The 19,042-nt window shown below is 38.4% G+C and overlaps 1 protein-coding gene across 4 annotated transcripts in view; it reads left to right on the top strand.

The window, feature by feature from the left end:
• pitpnm2 (phosphatidylinositol transfer protein, membrane-associated 2) overlaps nt 1-19,042 on the top strand; it is a 65,688-nt gene that overhangs the window by 20,326 nt on the left and 26,320 nt on the right. For 3 of the 4 annotated variants that reach the window (XM_082539619.1, XM_082539622.1, XM_082539620.1), the window contains 4 exons: nt 4,825-5,042; nt 16,184-16,398; nt 17,689-17,810; nt 18,215-18,448. In XM_082539619.1, the coding sequence (XP_082395745.1) occupies nt 4,965-5,042; nt 16,184-16,398; nt 17,689-17,810; nt 18,215-18,448 (649 nt within the window). In that variant the 5' untranslated portion in view covers nt 4,825-4,964. Of the gene's footprint in view, nt 1-203; nt 266-4,824; nt 5,043-16,183; nt 16,399-17,688; nt 17,811-18,214; nt 18,449-19,042 lie in introns of all 4 variants that reach the window. The other variant, XM_082539621.1, reaches the window with a different exon arrangement.

Raw genomic sequence — 19,042 nt, forward strand, 5'->3', positions numbered from 1 at the left:
ACCCTGAACATTGTCAGTATCTTTAGCATCAATCTAGACTTGCTGGCGGATCATCTCATAACCCACTCACTGGGATGGAATGGTCCTCAGTGACGGGGACCTTCCACATGGACACACAAATGAAGTGGAAGTGGGTAGAGAGAGGGTGTCAAGTTTGAAAAAACCTAATATGTTCATGTTCTGTTCATTTCTATTGACCCTAGTGCTCAAACAAACTGGTTGGAGAATCAGTCGAAGTTGTTTGTCAAACTCATCAACATGTGCTGTAAGTAGCCTTGTAATCTTTTTGCTTTTTAGCACAAGTGTTTGATTAGCTTGTGCCATGGCGAGATGTGTGTCTGTCCATCCTTATGTCCATCACCAATTTGAAAGAAACACAATTTTTCATAGATTATTCATTAGTCTGGTTCTTCAACCTAACTGTGCTCAGGTCCAAGGTCGCATTTGCCATTTTACGAGAAATAACCTGTAAGTTGTGGCAGATCGTGTCCCATACGTTCTGGTTTTATCTGCAGTTGTCCCAGAGATGAGCTGTCACAACCTTTGTTATTCAGGTTGAAACACCAGCATCTATTGTTGGACTGTGGGTCGAAGGGGCTAATGGTGGGTGTGCCTTTTTCCAGACAGTAGCTTGAGCTCCAATTTGGTGCACAGGAACAAGCTGCTGTTTCTATTTGACCAGAGCTGCTTCAGCTGTAAATTTAGTACAGTTTAGCTGTAGACTTTCTCAGCCTCCCATCACATAGGACTTTGATAGATGGCTGCTGGCAGCTAGTCATCCTCTCAGAGGTGCAGATGAGACATTTCTTTTTCTCTGCATAGGCAGGCACAGGCTCTGACCAGCTGTAATTTTCTGCTTTGAGCTCAATTGGAAAGCTTCTGAATCTACCCAGGAAACGTCCTAGCTGCTGCATGGAGTCAACACTCTGAGTTTACTGGTGATTTTGATTATAATAAATGTTAGTTGTACAGTATTTTTAAAAATAGAGTTTGCAAAGCAATTTGGCAAACAGAAAAAGCAGTTCCAGATAGAAAGCCAAATATTAGGGCCAAATAAGGTCAATACAATTAAGTTCAAGTGAAGACATAATAAAAAACAGAAAGTAAAATAAAAAATAATTAGCAGTAAAAGAGTAAAATATAGGGAAATAATAAAGAAGACAAGTGAAAGATGATAAACAGTTAATACAAGACTATAAAACACGAAATAAAATTGTAATGACGTCACAAAGGAGCAAGCCTGTAAAAATGTGCTTTGGAAGAAGTGGTTTCAAGGAAGTTTCTGATTTTTCAAGCCTAATTTCTGCAGTCATATCTTTATCTTTCTGTAGATTTAAGTTTGGGCTTTGAAACAGCCAGACGGCCCCACCTAAAGATCTGAGGCTGCAAACTGGTTCGAAATTTCTTCTGTGCAGCTCGGTACCAAGCTGGTGCCTTAAAAATGATCATCTTAGATGTTAAAATCAACTCTAAAACATACAGGAAGCTAATGTAGAGAAGTCAAGACTGGGGTGATGTGATGTTGTCTGCTAAAACTTGCAAGAAGTCAATCTGCTGTTTGAGAAAATAAACATGGATCGCTTGTTCTAGTTCATAACTTATTTGATGTCTGGTTTAAAGATAGAAGCTGAATAAAATGTTACTCTAAAATGTATGAACAAGAGACAACTCCATGGGGTTGTACAAGAAGATTTTGTATTTTTAGGTACTGAGTTGAAGAAAATCTTGTGCCATCCAACATGCAGCCCTTCATGGTGATCTGAGAACCATGTAGGATTCTCACTTATTGGAGTCTATAGAGGATAATCTTTCTTTATTATGTGGTTTTGTCCTGGTGCCACAGTGAAATGTTGTGTCTGGTGAGCAGATGTTGATTGGGGCTTATTATAGCATTGCTCTACGAATTGTAAACTTATAGTTAAAAGATGCTAAAATGCCCTGCAAAGACAGTGGCAATTAGCTTCAAATTCACCACTAAAAGCAGCCCCTCTAATAGGAAATCATGTGACTTCTTTGTTTGTAGGAGCTGCTGTTTGTACTGTAGTTAATAAAAGCAACTTTAGACTATTTTAACAACTTACATATAAACCTGAGATTTGCTACACTTGTGCACAAGACCTATGCAAACCAGGAAATATAGCTAATCTGTTAATGACTATCCTTATATTTAAAACTACTTGAAATGATTTTGTTTGTTAAGAAAAAGCATCTCCCATTCTTAAAATAATTGATTCATTTTCTGTCAGTGAACTAATCATTTCCCCTACAGTAATATCCTGGCAGCTCTCCTCTATAATTCACATCCTTTTGCCAAAAAAAAAAAAAAAAAAAGCCAGTTTATCATACATGACACTATGTGTCTGTTTATGTCTACATGTCAGGGCTCATCTGCCACTGTCTCACATTTTGCATTATGTGGATTTAGTGATTCTTGCTGCATAGCAGCTGTTCTGTGGGCCAAGGACTCACTCTTCACAGGAGTCAGTGAGAAATGTCACTCAGTTTCTCTGCTGTAACTGCTCCAGAGCACAAACTGTCTCTGCATTGTAAATAAGGTCATGCATTACAGCCTCTGGAGGGCAGCTTGGATTTCACTGTTCGTTCTGTTGTTGAGTCAGTCAAATATTTTATACCTGCTCCTGTTGTTTGTTATTATTTATCCATTGTAGATGTGTATAAAAGAAATCAATCTTTGAATGAAATGATTTAAAAGTATAGTATTGGGCATAGATCTGAATCATGTAACGGCTCCTGGGGCATGGACTGTTCAGACAAATAAAACAACCCCCCTGCCATGCAGTTGTTTTACATCTTGTAATAGTTTTTCTGGTCAGATTTTCCTGTTTGCAGTGCTGGCAATCAAATTGGAATATTAAAAATATAAGCAAAAACTTAGAAGCAAAAGCTATTTAAGGTTAGACCATAATAAAAGCTTACATTTGTTTTTTCAAAGCTTTGTATTCTTGGTTGCCAGGGTGACACATCTTCGCTAAAGACAATATAATGTGACCTTCTTATAAACGTAAACCAAAAAAAAAAAATCCATAACGATTTCACAGTTTCCTGTTTTCCATGAGACTGGGCTGGAACTTGTATGAAAAATCTGGAAAAAAAACAGATGGCGTTTTGGATTTTCTTCCCCCCAGAATTCTGACATTAATTGCAGAATTCTGAGTTTTTGTTTTTATAATTCAGTTTTTTCTTTCTCAGAATTCTGCCGTTCCAAAAAAAAAAAAAAACAACCTTCAAATTCTGTGGTTTATCAGCTGGGCTTTTACTGTCATTTGACAGATTTTAAAAATGGCTGTAACTTAAATACAATAATAAGCAAATGAAGACTCCAGGAAGTCTTTAATGTCAATCTACACTTCCTGACCACTGCAGTTCATTTGCTATAGAAGCTTGAACAAACATGCACAGCTTAGTCATGCACAGATGGACAGACACACACTTCGCATTTGACATCAGCTCCTTACCTTAACCCTTTCCCCTCTCAGCATTAGATTTACTGTCCACCATCATCTGCCTAAGATTAAGCATTCACTGTCATGTGACCCTCCTCTGGTTGTTTAATCAGAATCAGAATCAGAATCAGAATACTTTATTGATCCCTGGGGGAAATAAGCGGTACATCACCCTCACTCTCACAGCACTGTTTGGATAGATGGATAATGATGTAAATGGTAAATGGTAAATGGTCTGTATTTATATAGCGCTTTACTAGTCCCTAAGGACCCCAAAGCGCTTTACATATCCACAAGTGTGTAAAGTAAAGATGGCGGTTTTGGTTTATTTATTTATTTTTTTTAATGGAGCACATGAGTCAAAACACTTGGTTCCACCTTCCACAGAGCTGTCAGACTCATAGAGATCAGATGAGCTGCCTTTTTAAAAGTCTAAAGTTACTTTTGCAATTAAAATTCCCTCATTTGAATGGTAATTTAACTGCAGAAAACTGGTTATTTAAAAATGTATTTTAATATGCAAGCCAACAGATCAATTCGGTTTTATTTATAGTGTAGCACCAGTCAATAGTATCAACAAAAGTCACCTCAAGAAGCTTTGTATTGTTGGGGTAAAGGTAAAGGTGCTACAATCAGAGAGAGAACCCCAGCAAAAGCACTTGGCGACAGAATAGAGATCACAGGCTCAGCGAGGAGCAGTCATCCAGCATGTCAGTCTCTCTAAGGTACACATGGGAAAAATACAACCCATAGCCTGGGCCCATCTCGGTTTAGCTAACACACATGTAAAAGAGAAACAAAAAGAATGCGGCCTTTTGCTCACTTCATCTAAATCAGCATCAGTAGAACTCTGGAATTAAAATGTTGGCCAAACCTGCTCTATGGGGACAAGTGAACCAGATAATGCCAGGAAACTTTTATGGAATGCATTATTTTAAATGAACAGCTTATATGTTTTCCCCCCTATGTAATAATGTAAATAAAATGTCTAATAACTTTAAGTAGTACAACCTTTCAATCTGAAATGCACTATAAGTAGAAGTATAATACCTGAGCACTGTGGCTCTCTGATACTTGAATACATGCGCTTTCTATCACTAGACAAGAAGAGTAATTTAAAAGGCAGCACTGAACACAACTTGGTTGCATCTTTGGTCTGTAGTCAGAGTTGGGATTTAGGTTGCTGGGGGATTTCAGCGCGTTTCCTGGGTCAGTGGATTACCTTGTATGTGTTGGCTTGCGTATGTAGAAGGAGGGGGGGGGGGGGGGGGGGTGTTAATCCTTGAGACAAACATGCAAACTCTTCCTGTGTTTTGTCTGTAACTCTGGAAGCTGAAAGGACATTTTTCCTCTGTTTCAGGTGTGAATAATGAGTCCCGTTCTTCCTGCTTGAACATGCAGCTTGGGTAGCAAAGCCGACTGACAGGAGCATCTACCTTCACGCGCTGCTTCCTCTTTGGACACACACACTAACTGTGTCGGCTCAACTCAAGCACAGCCATGCTGATCAAGGAGTATCGGATCCCCATGCCTATGAGTGTGGAGGAGTACCGCATTGCTCAGCTCTACATGATCCAGGTGAGTAGTTTTCCTCACACAGCCTTACAAACATTACACATGTATTTAGGTTCATTTCACCTGGTTTCACTTAGATGTGGCGCTGCTACGGCTGGACACTATTAAAAACTAAGCATTTATATTAAAAGACGCATGTGTCATGCAATTACATGTTTATACACAGTCCCACGTTTTCAGAGATTCAATTAAAAGTGGAAAAATTAGCATCGTTTTAAATATAAGGTAAGTCAGTGAACCAAATGTAAATACAAGTGAAACACTACTCTACTTTACCTGCTTAAACGGCCCTCACCTGGCTGTGACACTCTTGTTTATCAATTCAGATGCTATTACCTCTGAAAATAGTGCACTGTGTTGTAATTCCTAATCAATTAAACCACGTTTCTGGTTGTTTGGTCTAGAATCCATTGTGGTTGGTCCAAGGCAAAATAAAAAAAATGTGTATTTGTCCAAACACTTACAGGTATGGACTGAACTGTGAACAGTAAAAATAAATTAGACACACTACAAGTAATTTGAATACTTTTTTATTTTCTAATTATTATATATTATTTTGTTATAGAATTTGGAGATAAAAGCTGCAGACAAGGTGTGTGTAAAATAAATAATGGCATCATTTTGGCTTCAGAATTTGTATTAAACTGTTTTAAAAATCAGAAATTGCAACTCATATAACTTGTATGCTCCCGTCTAGATGTCTTTTTCCTTTGCTGTAAAATCAAAACTTTAAATGAGAAGTTGCATTATGTGATTTTTAAAATTCATTTATTTTTAAATAATTTATATACTCAAATATTTGTGGAGCACATTCTCTAATTTTTCTGTCTTCAAAGGAAATAATAAGTATACCTGAGAGGAATTAAATTAAAAAAAATTATAGTACAGGGCGTAGAGTAATTTTCTTGACCTGGGGCACTAAACCAGGTAGAAGTTCAGGTTTTTTATGTCATGGTGGCAGAGGTCAGCTGTGTGGGTCTGTACCAGGACAAGAGCACTAAGGGAACATGAGTAAATGGTCACAGGGGCAGTGGAGTTCTGCAGAGCAGATGGTGCTCCATATGCCTGTGGCTTGTGTTTATCTTGGTAATTGTGTGAAAATACAAATGCAGATAGTTACAAGGGCATAAAAATGATCTCTCTGTGAGTTTTGTTTAGTAAACATAAGCAGGGAAATATTCATAACCACCATCTAGCCCTCATTGTGGTGTCTCATTGCTCTGTGTATTGTGTTCTAACAAAATGTTATTCAATATTCAATATGCTTGCAGAAAAAAAACAGAGTCTGGTACTAAAGTCCAAGACCACCAGAGGTCAGGTGACGGGGGAAGAAAATCTATAAATCCAGAATTTTGTGGTTGTCAGGTGCTTCTTGAACGCTTTGTGGTGTGTGGCCTGGCAGCAAAATTGCAGAATCATCAAAATCTTTTGTCCCCGCAGTTAGTTGTAACTGTGGATACACTACAAGTGTGCATGCATCCAACAGATATACTAGAAACTAGTATAATAAGAACAGCTGTTCATCTGCAGTGTCCAGAGCTGACCATGTGCGAGTATTCTTCCCTTCTGGGAATCAGTTCAGAGACCACTGAGATGCTCTGAGACTATTAGACAGCCTTCTTCTCCAGCCCTCACCTGTGCTGACTGGAGTCAAAATGTCTATCTGAAACGTAACTGGATTTTTGTCTCTCAGTGTACAAAGCCTGATGAATTGCTCTCTGTATGATGTGAAGCCTAGCCATGTTGTGACACACAGAAAGGCTTTTTTGCTCATAATAACTTTTTCACTCTTGTGAAATTCCTTTATTTCTTTTTATTTCTTTTTTGGCCAACGTCACTGCAGAGAGTAGTCAGGAAAGTGGGAAGATATGTAAAACATGGTCTGGAGTCGAATCAAACCCAGCTTTTTAGAATATGGGTCACCTGCTCAACCAAAGGAGCTATAGCACCACCATGTTCCTTTATTGCTTCAGCTGTGTTCATGAGATACAGCCATTTTTCTTAGAGGTGAACAATGGCTGCGGATTAATTTAGCTTAACAAGGGTTGATAAGACAAATTGTAAGTGAATTTTACAAGTTACGACTTGTATTCCTAAATGTTTTATTAAATTAAAGGTTTAGTTGGGATCCTCATACCTTCAGATTATTTCCATTTATACATGAAAGTGTTGCAGCTGTTTGATGTGGTCTCAGATATGCTGGACCTCATGGCATAAAAGCAGGTAGTGCCTGTTTGATATTTATGTTTTCCCCCAAACCCTCTAAATGTATTGCCACTGGCACATTAAGTAAGACACACACACACACACACACACACACACACACACACACACACACACACACACACACACACACACACTTGTGCTGGACGTTGCCTCTTGCTCACTTTCACAGCTGGGCACTAGTTGCCATGGTAACCAGTGACATCAGCTGCAGCAAGGCAGCAGCTGCCATCATTTTGTTTTTGAGAAAAACAGCAAGTGAAAGGACAGCTGTGATTTAGTGAAATGTTGAGATATTGTTGGAAATTAAGTTACAACAGACAATTAAACAGGTAAGACCAAAAAATAAAAAAATAAATTTTAACTCCTCGAGTTACCTTCCAAAAGGTAAAAAGCATTAAAATATCAGTTCAATCCCATCATCATGCATACTACAGGACTATTATCTAACATTCTTAAAAAAAAATCACGTTAAGCTTCTCAAATGTGGAAATTATTAGATCAATTTATACAAGGTTGTAAATTTTTTCCTGACTATCTTCTGCTCATAAATACTTAAAAAAAAACTTATCCAAAATACACCAAGACAACAGGCGGGTTAGCAGCTCATCTTAGAAGACATTAAGCTGTGTATTTGTTCTGAAGACTCAGTTTTAGGAGACCTTTGATGATGTGATTGGAATCTACTGCAGTGTCTCTTCCAGGGAAATGGGAATTACGGCCTCTAAAGCTCCTATTCCCACTGGGATCATATCTGTTCTGTGATACGTTTTCACTTGTGCGTCTAAGTGTGGAGGACTGCAGTTGCAGAATATAGAAAATACATATGTAGCAGTTTTTGAATATCGAATGATTGTCTGGGTTTGTGTCAGTGCCAGTGTCAGTTTCTCTAGAAGCCATCTCACATATCATCCCTCACTTTTGTTAATTAGAGGTCATTAAAAACTATCTACAGGAAATTATCAACCCCTGGGCTTTGTCCTCTGGGGACCATGATCTGTCCACAGGAGATTATTACAGTTTTTTCTACTTGTTGGTGGATTTTCCATTGCATTTTTGTTTTACTTCAGCAGCAAGCTGACAGCAACCTTTTGTTTGTGGCCAGTGTCAGATTGACGCACTGGATTTGAAAAATGACCAAGGTAGGAAATGTGTGAAGCCTTTGAGCAGCCACTCATAATGTTTGATGCATGAGGTTCTACTAAGGCACCAAGAGCTGAGGGGAGGAGTTAGCTACCCCTGGTTTATGCTAACCTTGTGTTGTCACATAAATTATTCAGGGACACTTCAGCCTGGCAGACTCACGACCCTCAGCAAAGCTGGGTTATTACAATTCACAGAGGGAGTCGTCCGAGTGTCTGCATAAGCTAGCAGCAGTTCTCAAACTGGACATACAGATAAAGTCAAGGTCAAATTTATTTATATAACACAAATGTATTTATATAGTGCATTTAGAATAACAAAGTTCAACAAAGTGTTTTAAATGAAAATATATAGCCAAGTAAAAGTTTTAAAATCCAGTAAAATAGAATCCAACACACCAGATTAAAAGACAATAAATAAAATAAGATCAAATAAAATAAAGTAAATGCAGACCATAAAATGCAATAATCTAAAGTGATGTCACACTGGAGGAAGAACTTGAGCCTATCCCACCTGCTATAGGGCGAGAGGCAGGGTACACCTTGGACAGGTTGGCAGTCTGTTGCAGGGCAAACACAGAGATACAGACTAGCATTCACTCTCACATTCACACCTATGGGCAATTTGGAATTACCAGCCAGATGTGATGAAAATCTGAAAGTAGAAAATTTTTCCACAACCTGATCAACATTACACCGCTTCTCACCAAGACAGAATTAAAAATACTAAAGAGCAATTGAGGCCTGTGACTGTTATTAGAAACAATATTTGAGAAGTAAGCAGACATGACTGTTAAACGGTCATGTAAGATCTCCAAGGAGACCTGGAGCTTGTCCTTTTTCTATTTACTCAGCATGTCTACACTCATGTCTGTGGGTTGTGTTATTCAGCAAGGGCTGAAAGGGGGATGTAGTCCAATACAGCAGTGCAGGGCTTCAGCTAACAACTCTGAGTTTGTTAAACCTGAGTGGGTTTTAGAAAGAGAGTTATCTTCAACTCTGAAGATAAAACTATAAAACTGAACTCTGAAGTGGGGTAACAGAAATATATTTGGCCCTGTACTAGCCAGCTCAACATATCCAGGGTATCTTTTTGTTAGCTGTATTCACTTACCCTAATGTTGACAATCAGGATAAGCAGTCAAGTTAAGCTGGTTATTAATTCGGTAAATTAACCCAGGGTTTTCTTGCACGCACATGAAAGAGGTGGTGTTGGCAGTCCCAATCTAAAAGGATTGTTTCATGGGTAATATGATTTTTCTTCCACAGAAAATGATCCCCATATGAGTGCCACCTACAACATGATTAAAAATCTATAAGAAACATAAAAATATAACAGTCAAATGCAACACTATTATAAAAAGGACAGTCGTTAGTCTGGTAGTTTAGTTCACAGAGGGGTAAAATAAGGATTTTTAAGGGTTTGATAATAAAGATTAAAAATAAAAACAGAATTCAAACATAGGCTTAGTCTATACATAAATGATATGAGGTCTCTAAGTAGAGTGTAGGTGTCCTGTTTTAGAATCAGATATTATTGCTAATAAAACAATAAAATTGTTTTTAATTTTTTTGCAGAGCAAAGCTTGGTAAACTATACAAAATTTTTGAATTTTAAAGCTGACAAATGAAATGCATTCAAATTCTGAGTTTTCACTTATTAAGTTTTCACGTATTAACTGCTAATTAGATGCAATCTAATTAATGTAATCTAATGGTGTCAAACTCCATCAATAGCAACTGTAGAGACTCAGTAGTTCAATCACCACTGACAAAGCCATTAATTTGGCTTTTCAGACACTTAATCACAGGCTACGTCCACACGTACACGGGTATTTTTGAAAACGGAGATTTTCTGTTTTCGTTTTAAAAAATAATCCCGTCCACACATAAAGGCAGAAAGGAAGGAAAACGCTGCTATGAACATGCCAAAGCAGCAGGTGGCGCTATATTCCTAACCGTGTAGAAATGTTGGCCAATCAGAAGTCTAGAAGCCTCGGTGGGAAAAAGTAAACAAAGCTGGGGCATGGAAGCAGAACCGAGTCGTATGTGTGGAGGGACAGTAACTGTGTGTATATGTAAGCATTTAAACACTGCAGAGAGTAGAATTAACAGTAACAGTATTGTAGAAATTCATTTCACCGAAACAATAACGTGGCGCACACTGTGACGTCAAAAAAGGCACACATCTTTGACGCTGCGTTTTCTCCGTTTTTCTCGTCCACACGTAAATGCAAAAACTGAGGTTTAGAAAATATCCACCCTGGCTGGAGTTTTTAAAAATCTCCGTTTTCAGTGACCAAAAACGCCGTTTACGTGTGGACGAAAGGTGCAAACGCATAGAAAAATCTGCGTTTGCAAAAATACCCGGGTACGTGTGGACATAGCCACAGTCAGTTTAAGTAAAAACCATTCATATTTTTCTGTGCATAAACTGTATCTTAAAGATGGCCCCAGCTACCCATTGTTTAGAGAAGTCCTGTTGTGAACTTTCTGTCAGGCTCAACATTCCCCAGGATTACCTATGTTTTAACCCTTTAAAGCCGGTCGGAGTGGACACGCTCCATTTTGTGTAACTATTTTCAAATCCCGGTAGCACTGCAACCAAGTAAGCTAGCGCAATAATTTTTTTTGCATATGAAACCGGAGGAGTTGTACTTACATCTTATGCACATCAGCTTGTCCTAGGTCACAGTTTCCTTCCACATATGGCTTTGCAAAAACTGCATAAAAAGCACTTGCAGCAACAAAAACATAATATTCCAGAAACACGCTTTGCCGATCCGATCAGCTGTTCATAACACTTCCTACGTCCATCAGCGTGAACTGTCGCATGTCCGTCATGACCTGCCCGAAACCGGAAGTGATGTCATTTTGCGGAAATGTAGTTTTTTTACCATTGTGGCCTTATGAGCCTATACTTGTGTTTTTAAAAGTTATGTTTGACTTTATGACTTTCTGTGTCGTTTCTGGGATGCCGAGGACTCACATTGCACTGCTGGAAATATTTTATTTTGATGCATATGCTGTTATTTTGCAAATTTGCACTATAATATATTTTTTCGTTTTTCCTGCAGTATATGAAAATTGGTGTATCTCAAAAATAAAACTATGAAGACACTTAAAATAAATTTCCTGTGGTGGGAAACTAGTTTGTGCAACTTTTTTGTATTTACAGTTTTGAGGGATAAACCTCTTAAATTTCTCTAACTAGAAATATATGTTAAAAAAACAAAAACGATTTTACATTTTTTTGTAGTTTATTGCACTTTTTTACAATTTATGTAATTACTATGCACTTAATGCAGATATATTATTAAAATTTGGGCTATAATGGTTGTATTGATGTATAGCAACTTGAAATGCTCCAAAAAATGGCTCCACAGCATGTAAAAATATACTATAAGCTCTGGCGGACTTGGTTCTATGGTAGGTCTTAAAGGGTTAATAAAGATTCACAGAGCACCCTGTATATTCTACACTGTACCTCTTTTCTGCTCTGGGATTGAAGATGAGTGTTATTAATACAGATCCTGTGTGCTCACTTCCCAGAAGGTATGCAGACAGAAGGATGGTAATTTGAGGCTCTTAGCACCTCACCTAAATTACATTACCTGCTAGATTATTACAATTTTCCAGCTGTTTGCCTCCTCTGACCTTCAGTACTGATATTACCTCCCTAAAGTCTTCAGTAGAGAGAGCTCATTTTGCAATCTGAGCTCTCCTTCTTGACCCTGAACACCCCACTCTTGCCGTTAGTAATGATCATGATGATTTGTATTCATGTTGTGCGTTCCTCGACCTGCAGCATATTACAGTGGCAGGAATGAAATGCCTTTTCAATCATTTTTCAATCATGTTTCAAAAATCACAAGACAATGCCAGTGCAGTCATTCATTCTGAATGAGTAGGAAGATGCAAAAGCTGTAGCCAGAAATACCCAGTTTGCATGAACAATGTAACACCTGATAATTAACTCTTACATCACTAGTATATCACTGCCGCTAAAAGTGCATGGGCAACCCTCAGACCCCAGATCTTCATATTGCCCTAAAAGCCCCAGGTTGACACTGTGGTGTCATACACATACAACAAACATGGACATAACCATCAACCAGGGGTTTCTGGAATCTGAATTTTGAAATATCAGTGCTCTTACTGTTGCCATGTTAACTTTTGGAGCCAGATAACAGAGAGCAAAAGAGCAGATGACTTAGCAGGAAGTTTGGGTTGCATCTCCATCCACAATCTATGTGGGTCCAACAAAGAGAAACAGATTGGTAATGGTGCATTAGTATCAGACAAATAAAATCATCGAATTTCACTCAACAAAACTGAACTGCAGCTGTCTTTTTCTAGCTGTGCCACACAGCAAAACATTCTATTTGTGCTCCAAAAGGTGCTATCGCCACAAACACATCAACATGTCCATTTCAGTGACTAGAATTAGCAAAGATCAGGCTTAGCAGATACAAATCAGCGATACTGTTGTTCCCTTTGTTGGCACACCTGTGTATTATAGCAGCCATGCCCTTTATCAGTGTCCTTATAGACATATAGACGTATAAAAAGATAAACATATTATCACATATTCTTTTGGAAAGTTCTTTTATTTTCCAGTATTATAGACTATTGTTTATATGACACATGTATGCACCGCACCCATGGTGTCAATGCTGACTTGGATAGTTATTAGCTGGCGGTAATAAGTTTTCTTTTTCTTTTTTTTTCAAGACTCCAATTTCAATGTTTTCTGTTCCAATATGAGTCTGCCCAGCTACAGTTTTGTACCAGTGTTATTATGTCTGAAATATTCAACCAAGCATGGCAGGTTAATTATATGAAAGTCGCTGACCCTCTGAAAAACTAAAGAACTAAATCCAGTAATATGGATATCTCTCATGTAATCACTGCAGTCATTTTGGAAATTAGCTCCAGTCACAAGCCAAAGGATGGTAAAATATAAAAGTGGTTTTAAACACCAAACAATCCTTTACTGTGTGAATGTGAACATTTGCCTGCCAGTGGCTGGCAGATGTTAAAATTTTAAGTTCACTTTCCACCCTGGTAGATTGTGATTCTTATGTAGGTAACTGAGCTTCTATTATCAGATCCTGGAGGGTTTTCATATATTTAATAAGCCACATAAAGGTGGATGTGTACAAAAGGAGAGCCTTGTAAGGAGATGTAGGCTCTTTATAAACGGAAACTGTAATTCCAGACCAGTTGTCTGTAGAGCAGCAGGATTAATACAACACTCGGTGGGATCTATGTGGCTGAACCATCTGCTGCCTTTTATTGGGGGAAGTTCCATGCTGATTTTACCTCCCCTATGTCTGTCTCATTTAGTCTGGATTAGATGAAAAGATGCGAGGTTGATAACAGATTCAAAATATTACTGTATGATCTACTGTTATGCACTTCTCAGATTGTTATTATATAGATGCATAAAAAATACAATCAGAAATGTATTGTTTTGGTTGGTATTTCAGGATATTCCATTGAAATCCAAACCTTAATTTGTAATGAACTGACTTTTTTGGTAACAAATATTTTGCTTCCCACTAAGTGACCTGTGAAATCGCCTTTTGATCAAAAGTAGTTGGCCAGAGGTGTTGTGTTGCACGCTCAACTTCTGGGTGACCAGTTGCTTTTTGCAGCTACTTGAAATCATTCACTAAATGTGAAAAGAAATTTGTGCAATCACCCGGTAACCAATGAGTTTTTATTCAGTTTTTTGCCCTAAAACAATATTTTCTACAAACCTATTATCATGTAGAACAGGTCGAAGACTATCCTACTAATATTCCCATTTAGCATAAGGCATCAGATCAGATAATCTGCTCAGACTAGATCACGCTGACTCAGCTTTCCTCTTTCAGTGATGAGCTAGGACTGAGACTTCATAAAACACCTGAAAGTTCCTCCTAATGAGGACGATCCTCCTAACCTGAGGAAAATCTGCAAAATGCTGCATTTAAAGCAAGATCTACTCAAAATACGCAAACTGAATCTGCTGTTAACATAACTCTTCACAGTGTAACATCAAACAGAGGTGTTGTTCAAAGCCAAAGAAGATGGAAAACTCTGAACAGTAGAGGAATAGGGTGGGCGAAGTAGAGAAAACTGGTGTCTTATATAATGGAGAGGCAGACCTTTCTTGTTCCATGTGGCAGCTTTTTCTTTCCACCTCATCACATCGGCTCTGCTGCATCATCCAGCTCTGTGATGTAATCACAAGGTTGGGCAGTGACAGACAGGAGTGCTGCGTAAGGCTAGCAGGGGTTTAATTGGAAGTTTATAGAAAGAAGCGAGTGTGTGGACACCAGTCCCAGCTGCAAGTTGTTCATTAATCAAAACCAAGGTCTGAGCCAGGAAAAGTACAATTTAAGGACCTTTATCATTCAGCAGTATAAAAAGCTTGTGATACCAGTTTTTGCAAGTGATCTGTTATTTCAATTTATTAGTCCCCTAAAAACATACCATAGTTGACAGGATATTAATGATAAGAAACACTCTTGGCTCTTTATAGAATATGAAGGAACAGAGTTATTTTCAAAGAGACATGCTTATTTAAGCAATTCATTGAAATTAACAAAGAAAAAAGTGTTTTTTGAAATTACACCACTCTTAGTTAACAAAGGTGCTCTTTTGGGATATGTCTTATTTCACTGAGGAGAGATCAATAGAGAGAACTAAACATAATTCATGATGATTTTAAGTTATGGTATTTGGCGATTAGATGCCGATGACCCATCACAGTAGAATAAAATGAATTAGGACAGGATACGTTGAAAACTTGGATGAAGTGACTTGCGTAAGGCAGAGATGAGGGGGAGTTGGGTTGCACGAAGGAGTCTGCAAGGGAGAATGAAAGATGAGTGGTGTGATTTAAAATATGCAGAGAGGAGACTGATTGAAGGTGGGCTGAGTTCACTCAGAGTGAAGGGAGGCAGAAAGATGATTGGACTACAGCAATGATGTCAGCACTGAGTTTTACAGCATGGGAAAGTGGAAGTGAAGTCATGTAGGTTTTGTATGTTGGAGGCAGGATCTAAAGTGTACAATCACACCCCTAATAAAGAGGAAACAGAACTGTAACGTGTAACAAATGAATTCTTGTAATGTCAGTGATGATAGCCATTGTCATAATGTTCAACATGTTCAGGCAGGTGGAAATCTCTTTCTGTTACTGCAGTATATTTCCAGTGTTGGACATTTTTCCTCTGACTGAAAAATGCTTTAAAGATACTACATCTCCTCAGAGACCAATACTGAGGGATACTGCTGAGGTGGTGTACAGAGACAAACTGTGTCCTTGTTCAACAAATTATGGACCTAACTGTATGTGAGCTTCTACCTGAGCTTCGTCTGAACACTGCTTATATAGACAAAAATATAACTTGAGGGAATCTGACCTTTTGTACTAAGGAATTATGGTCACTGAGAAAATTTGTTTTAATTGTCTGAAGTTCTTTTTGCATTTCATCTCTTGTGTTTTGAAATATTTCTGAATTCCAGGCTTACGAATAAATATCTTGGGTTTTGATGTGATCCAACACTTTTGGAGTCCAGTAGAGTATAACATGCAAATACATGTAAAATTAGCTGATGCTACATTATTATTATTAATATAATGTGTGTATGTGATACTAATGTAATACTCTAACGTGAACACCATTGTGGCTGTATATTGAGTTCTTTTACACATACTATTTGCATCTTGATTAATCTCAACAGCTTTATACTTTAGACCTCTTCATATTTGCTGTCTTGCAGAAAAAGAGCAGACAAGAAAGTTGTGGTGAGGGCAGTGGGGTGGAGATCCTGGAGAACAAACCATATGAGGACGGCCCTGGCGGCTCGGGTCAGTACACTCACAAGGTCTATCACATCGGCAAACACATCCCATCCTGGTTTTGTGCCATTCTGCCTCAAGCTGCCCTTCGAGTGGAAGAGGAGTCTTGGAATGCTTACCCCTATACGCGAACCCGGTGAGGGAACCACAGATACAGAAAATAAAGTGATGGAATTTTATTTCCGGGGAACACATTATAAAACTGTCCCCCTGTGCCTCTTGTAAAACAGTTGCTCCCTCTTAATGCTTAAGCGTACGTTACATGAGGTTGGCTTTATCTGAAGTAGAAATGCTGACCTTTCAGAGATAAAATGTTGTTAATGGTTTTTATTATGTTCTTTTTATTATTATCTGCTGATGGCAGTGTGTTCTTTCTTTCTTTTTTCTTTTTTTAAATACAACAACTTCAGCTGCATGACCACATATTCATTTGCTGCCAACTTTGAATATCATCCTGATGACTTAATGTGTTGGAACCAGCCACTCCAACTGCTTTCTAAGCCCATCAAGTGTTAAGGGAATTTTATTGGCACCACTTTTTACTTTACAACTGATGCTGATTTGCAGCATTTTACATGAGCTCTGCTTACAGGTGCTGCACTTTACTTCAGCTTAGGCTTTTTTCTGCTGATGCTCAGCTACATTTTAAAGGAGATGCACTTACTAGTAACTTTAACCATTTCCACCCTGGAGGTCCCTGTCTTAGGACCAGGGTGTTAAAATGCAGCCCATTGCAATTTCTTGAAAGGATGCTGAGCATGGGATATTCAGTGAATTGTTGTGCTTGGTTTCTGTTGACTTTCACTTGAAGATATCTAATTGCCTATGCATCATTGGGGGGGGGGGGGGGGGGGTCATGAGATCTAATATTGACTTGGGATGAAGGATCCTGTTAACTGATGCATGATACCACCAATGACTTCTAGCAAAGAACCCAAACACTGGTTCTTGTATTGTTTCAACCATGTGAAGATGCCAGAGCAGCTTTTCACTATTGCCTCTGACAATCCTAGATTGTGACACTGCATTCACACTTCATATGATTTTGAATTGGAAATTAGGATTATTACTTTCAATAGCAGTGATTTTGTGCTCAAAGCGTTTTCTTACTACAAGGCTCATTCACCCTGTCATATACACTTGCACTACTAATACTGCTTTATATAAACTGCTCTTTTCTGCATCTAAGCACTTAATAAACATTCTTACACACTGACACTCACACTCTGATGGATACTTCGAGGTCAATTCAGGGCTTGGCATCTTGCCCAAGGGTACTTTGATATGTAAACTAGGGGAGCATAGTTCCCCTAGAGGGATTGAGCCATCAACCCCCCATCTTGTAGATAACTGGCTCTACTTCTGGAGACCCAGCTGCTCATATTGCTTTTCCATCCAAAGCAACAATTTCTTTTTCTTTCCTCAGGTATACCTGTCCCTTTGTTGAGAAATTTTCTATAGACATTGAGACTTATTATAAACCAGATACTGGAAATCAAGTGGATGTCTTCAATATGTCCTCTGCTGAGAAAAGACAGAGGACTATTGGTAAGTTTATCGTCATGCACACTTAAAAACTCACTCTCTCTGCACCATTACGCTAAAATTGTGCCTCTGGGATCAACTGCCTGGTCGTCGTCTCCTCATAAGCAGGATCAGAAATCGAATTTACACAGAGTTATTTGCAATGAAAGCGCTGACAGTGTGGTGCAGAGGGGATGTAGGCTGTGGAGTGTAAGAGCTTGTGTTGAGCCTCCGCATACTAAAATTCACTGGGGTGCAGGGAAAATGTGCAGTCAGCTCCAGACACGATCCCGGCAGGGACTGATTACATAAAAGACACACACATAAAATCACATTCTTTTCTTGAGGTGAGTGAGGACATTGAGACATACCTGCTGCTTGAATCTGCCTCAGTTTAGCAATTCATTATGTCTTTGTTTCCCTTGTAGACCCCATAGACATCGTCAAGGACTACATACCTCCTCATGAGTACCTCGTGGAAGAAGACCCTAAGCTGTATCAGTCAGTCAAGACTAAACGGGGTCCATTGTCAGAGGACTGGATTGAGGAAATTGGCCAGAACCTGGGTCAGAGTTCTGTCATGTGTGCCTACAAGCTGTGCAAAGTAGAGTTCAGATACTGGGGCATGCAGTCTAAGATTGAACGCTTCATTCATGATGTGGGTAGGTATGGCTTGCGTGTATGCATGTTTTTATGTGGTTCAGATCTTACAACCTACAGACATATATTTTACTGAAAAACAAGGAAAAACCAAAGTCTAAGATAACTGTAGAAGCTAAAATAAAAACAAAAAAATCCCTAAAGATCCTTAAAGATTAGCAAAAACTATGACTATATCAATATTTAATCCCAGTGTCCAATAATCCTGCAAACTGTGACATCCTAAAGAGGACTGAAATGCACAACTTGGAAGAACAGATAAAAATTCCAATTTTATTTGTTAATTCAAGATTTGGTACATAGGTAGTTAATCTATTCATATAACAAATTGCATAACAAACCAGAGGATTCTGGCTAGGTTGGCAAGATATGTCGAGTTTATAATCTAAGTTTTCAATGGCTGTTTTTTACCTGGCTAAATCGTCATGGTAATTTATCTTTATTTTTATTAAATCTTTTAACTAAATCAAATCTATAAATTTTTTATTTAGAGCATCTTTCGAGTGCTGGGTGACTATGTTTTATATGTGCAAGTTCTTAAGCTTTACTAACATTGCAAATGAAACCATCGGTAAAGAGCAGTACAAACTGTGCAT

The sequence above is a fragment of the Aulonocara stuartgranti genome (genome assembly GCF_965226115.1).
Source record: "Aulonocara stuartgranti genome assembly, chromosome: 7".
In the NCBI taxonomy this organism is placed as follows: Eukaryota; Metazoa; Chordata; class Actinopteri; order Cichliformes; family Cichlidae; genus Aulonocara; species Aulonocara stuartgranti.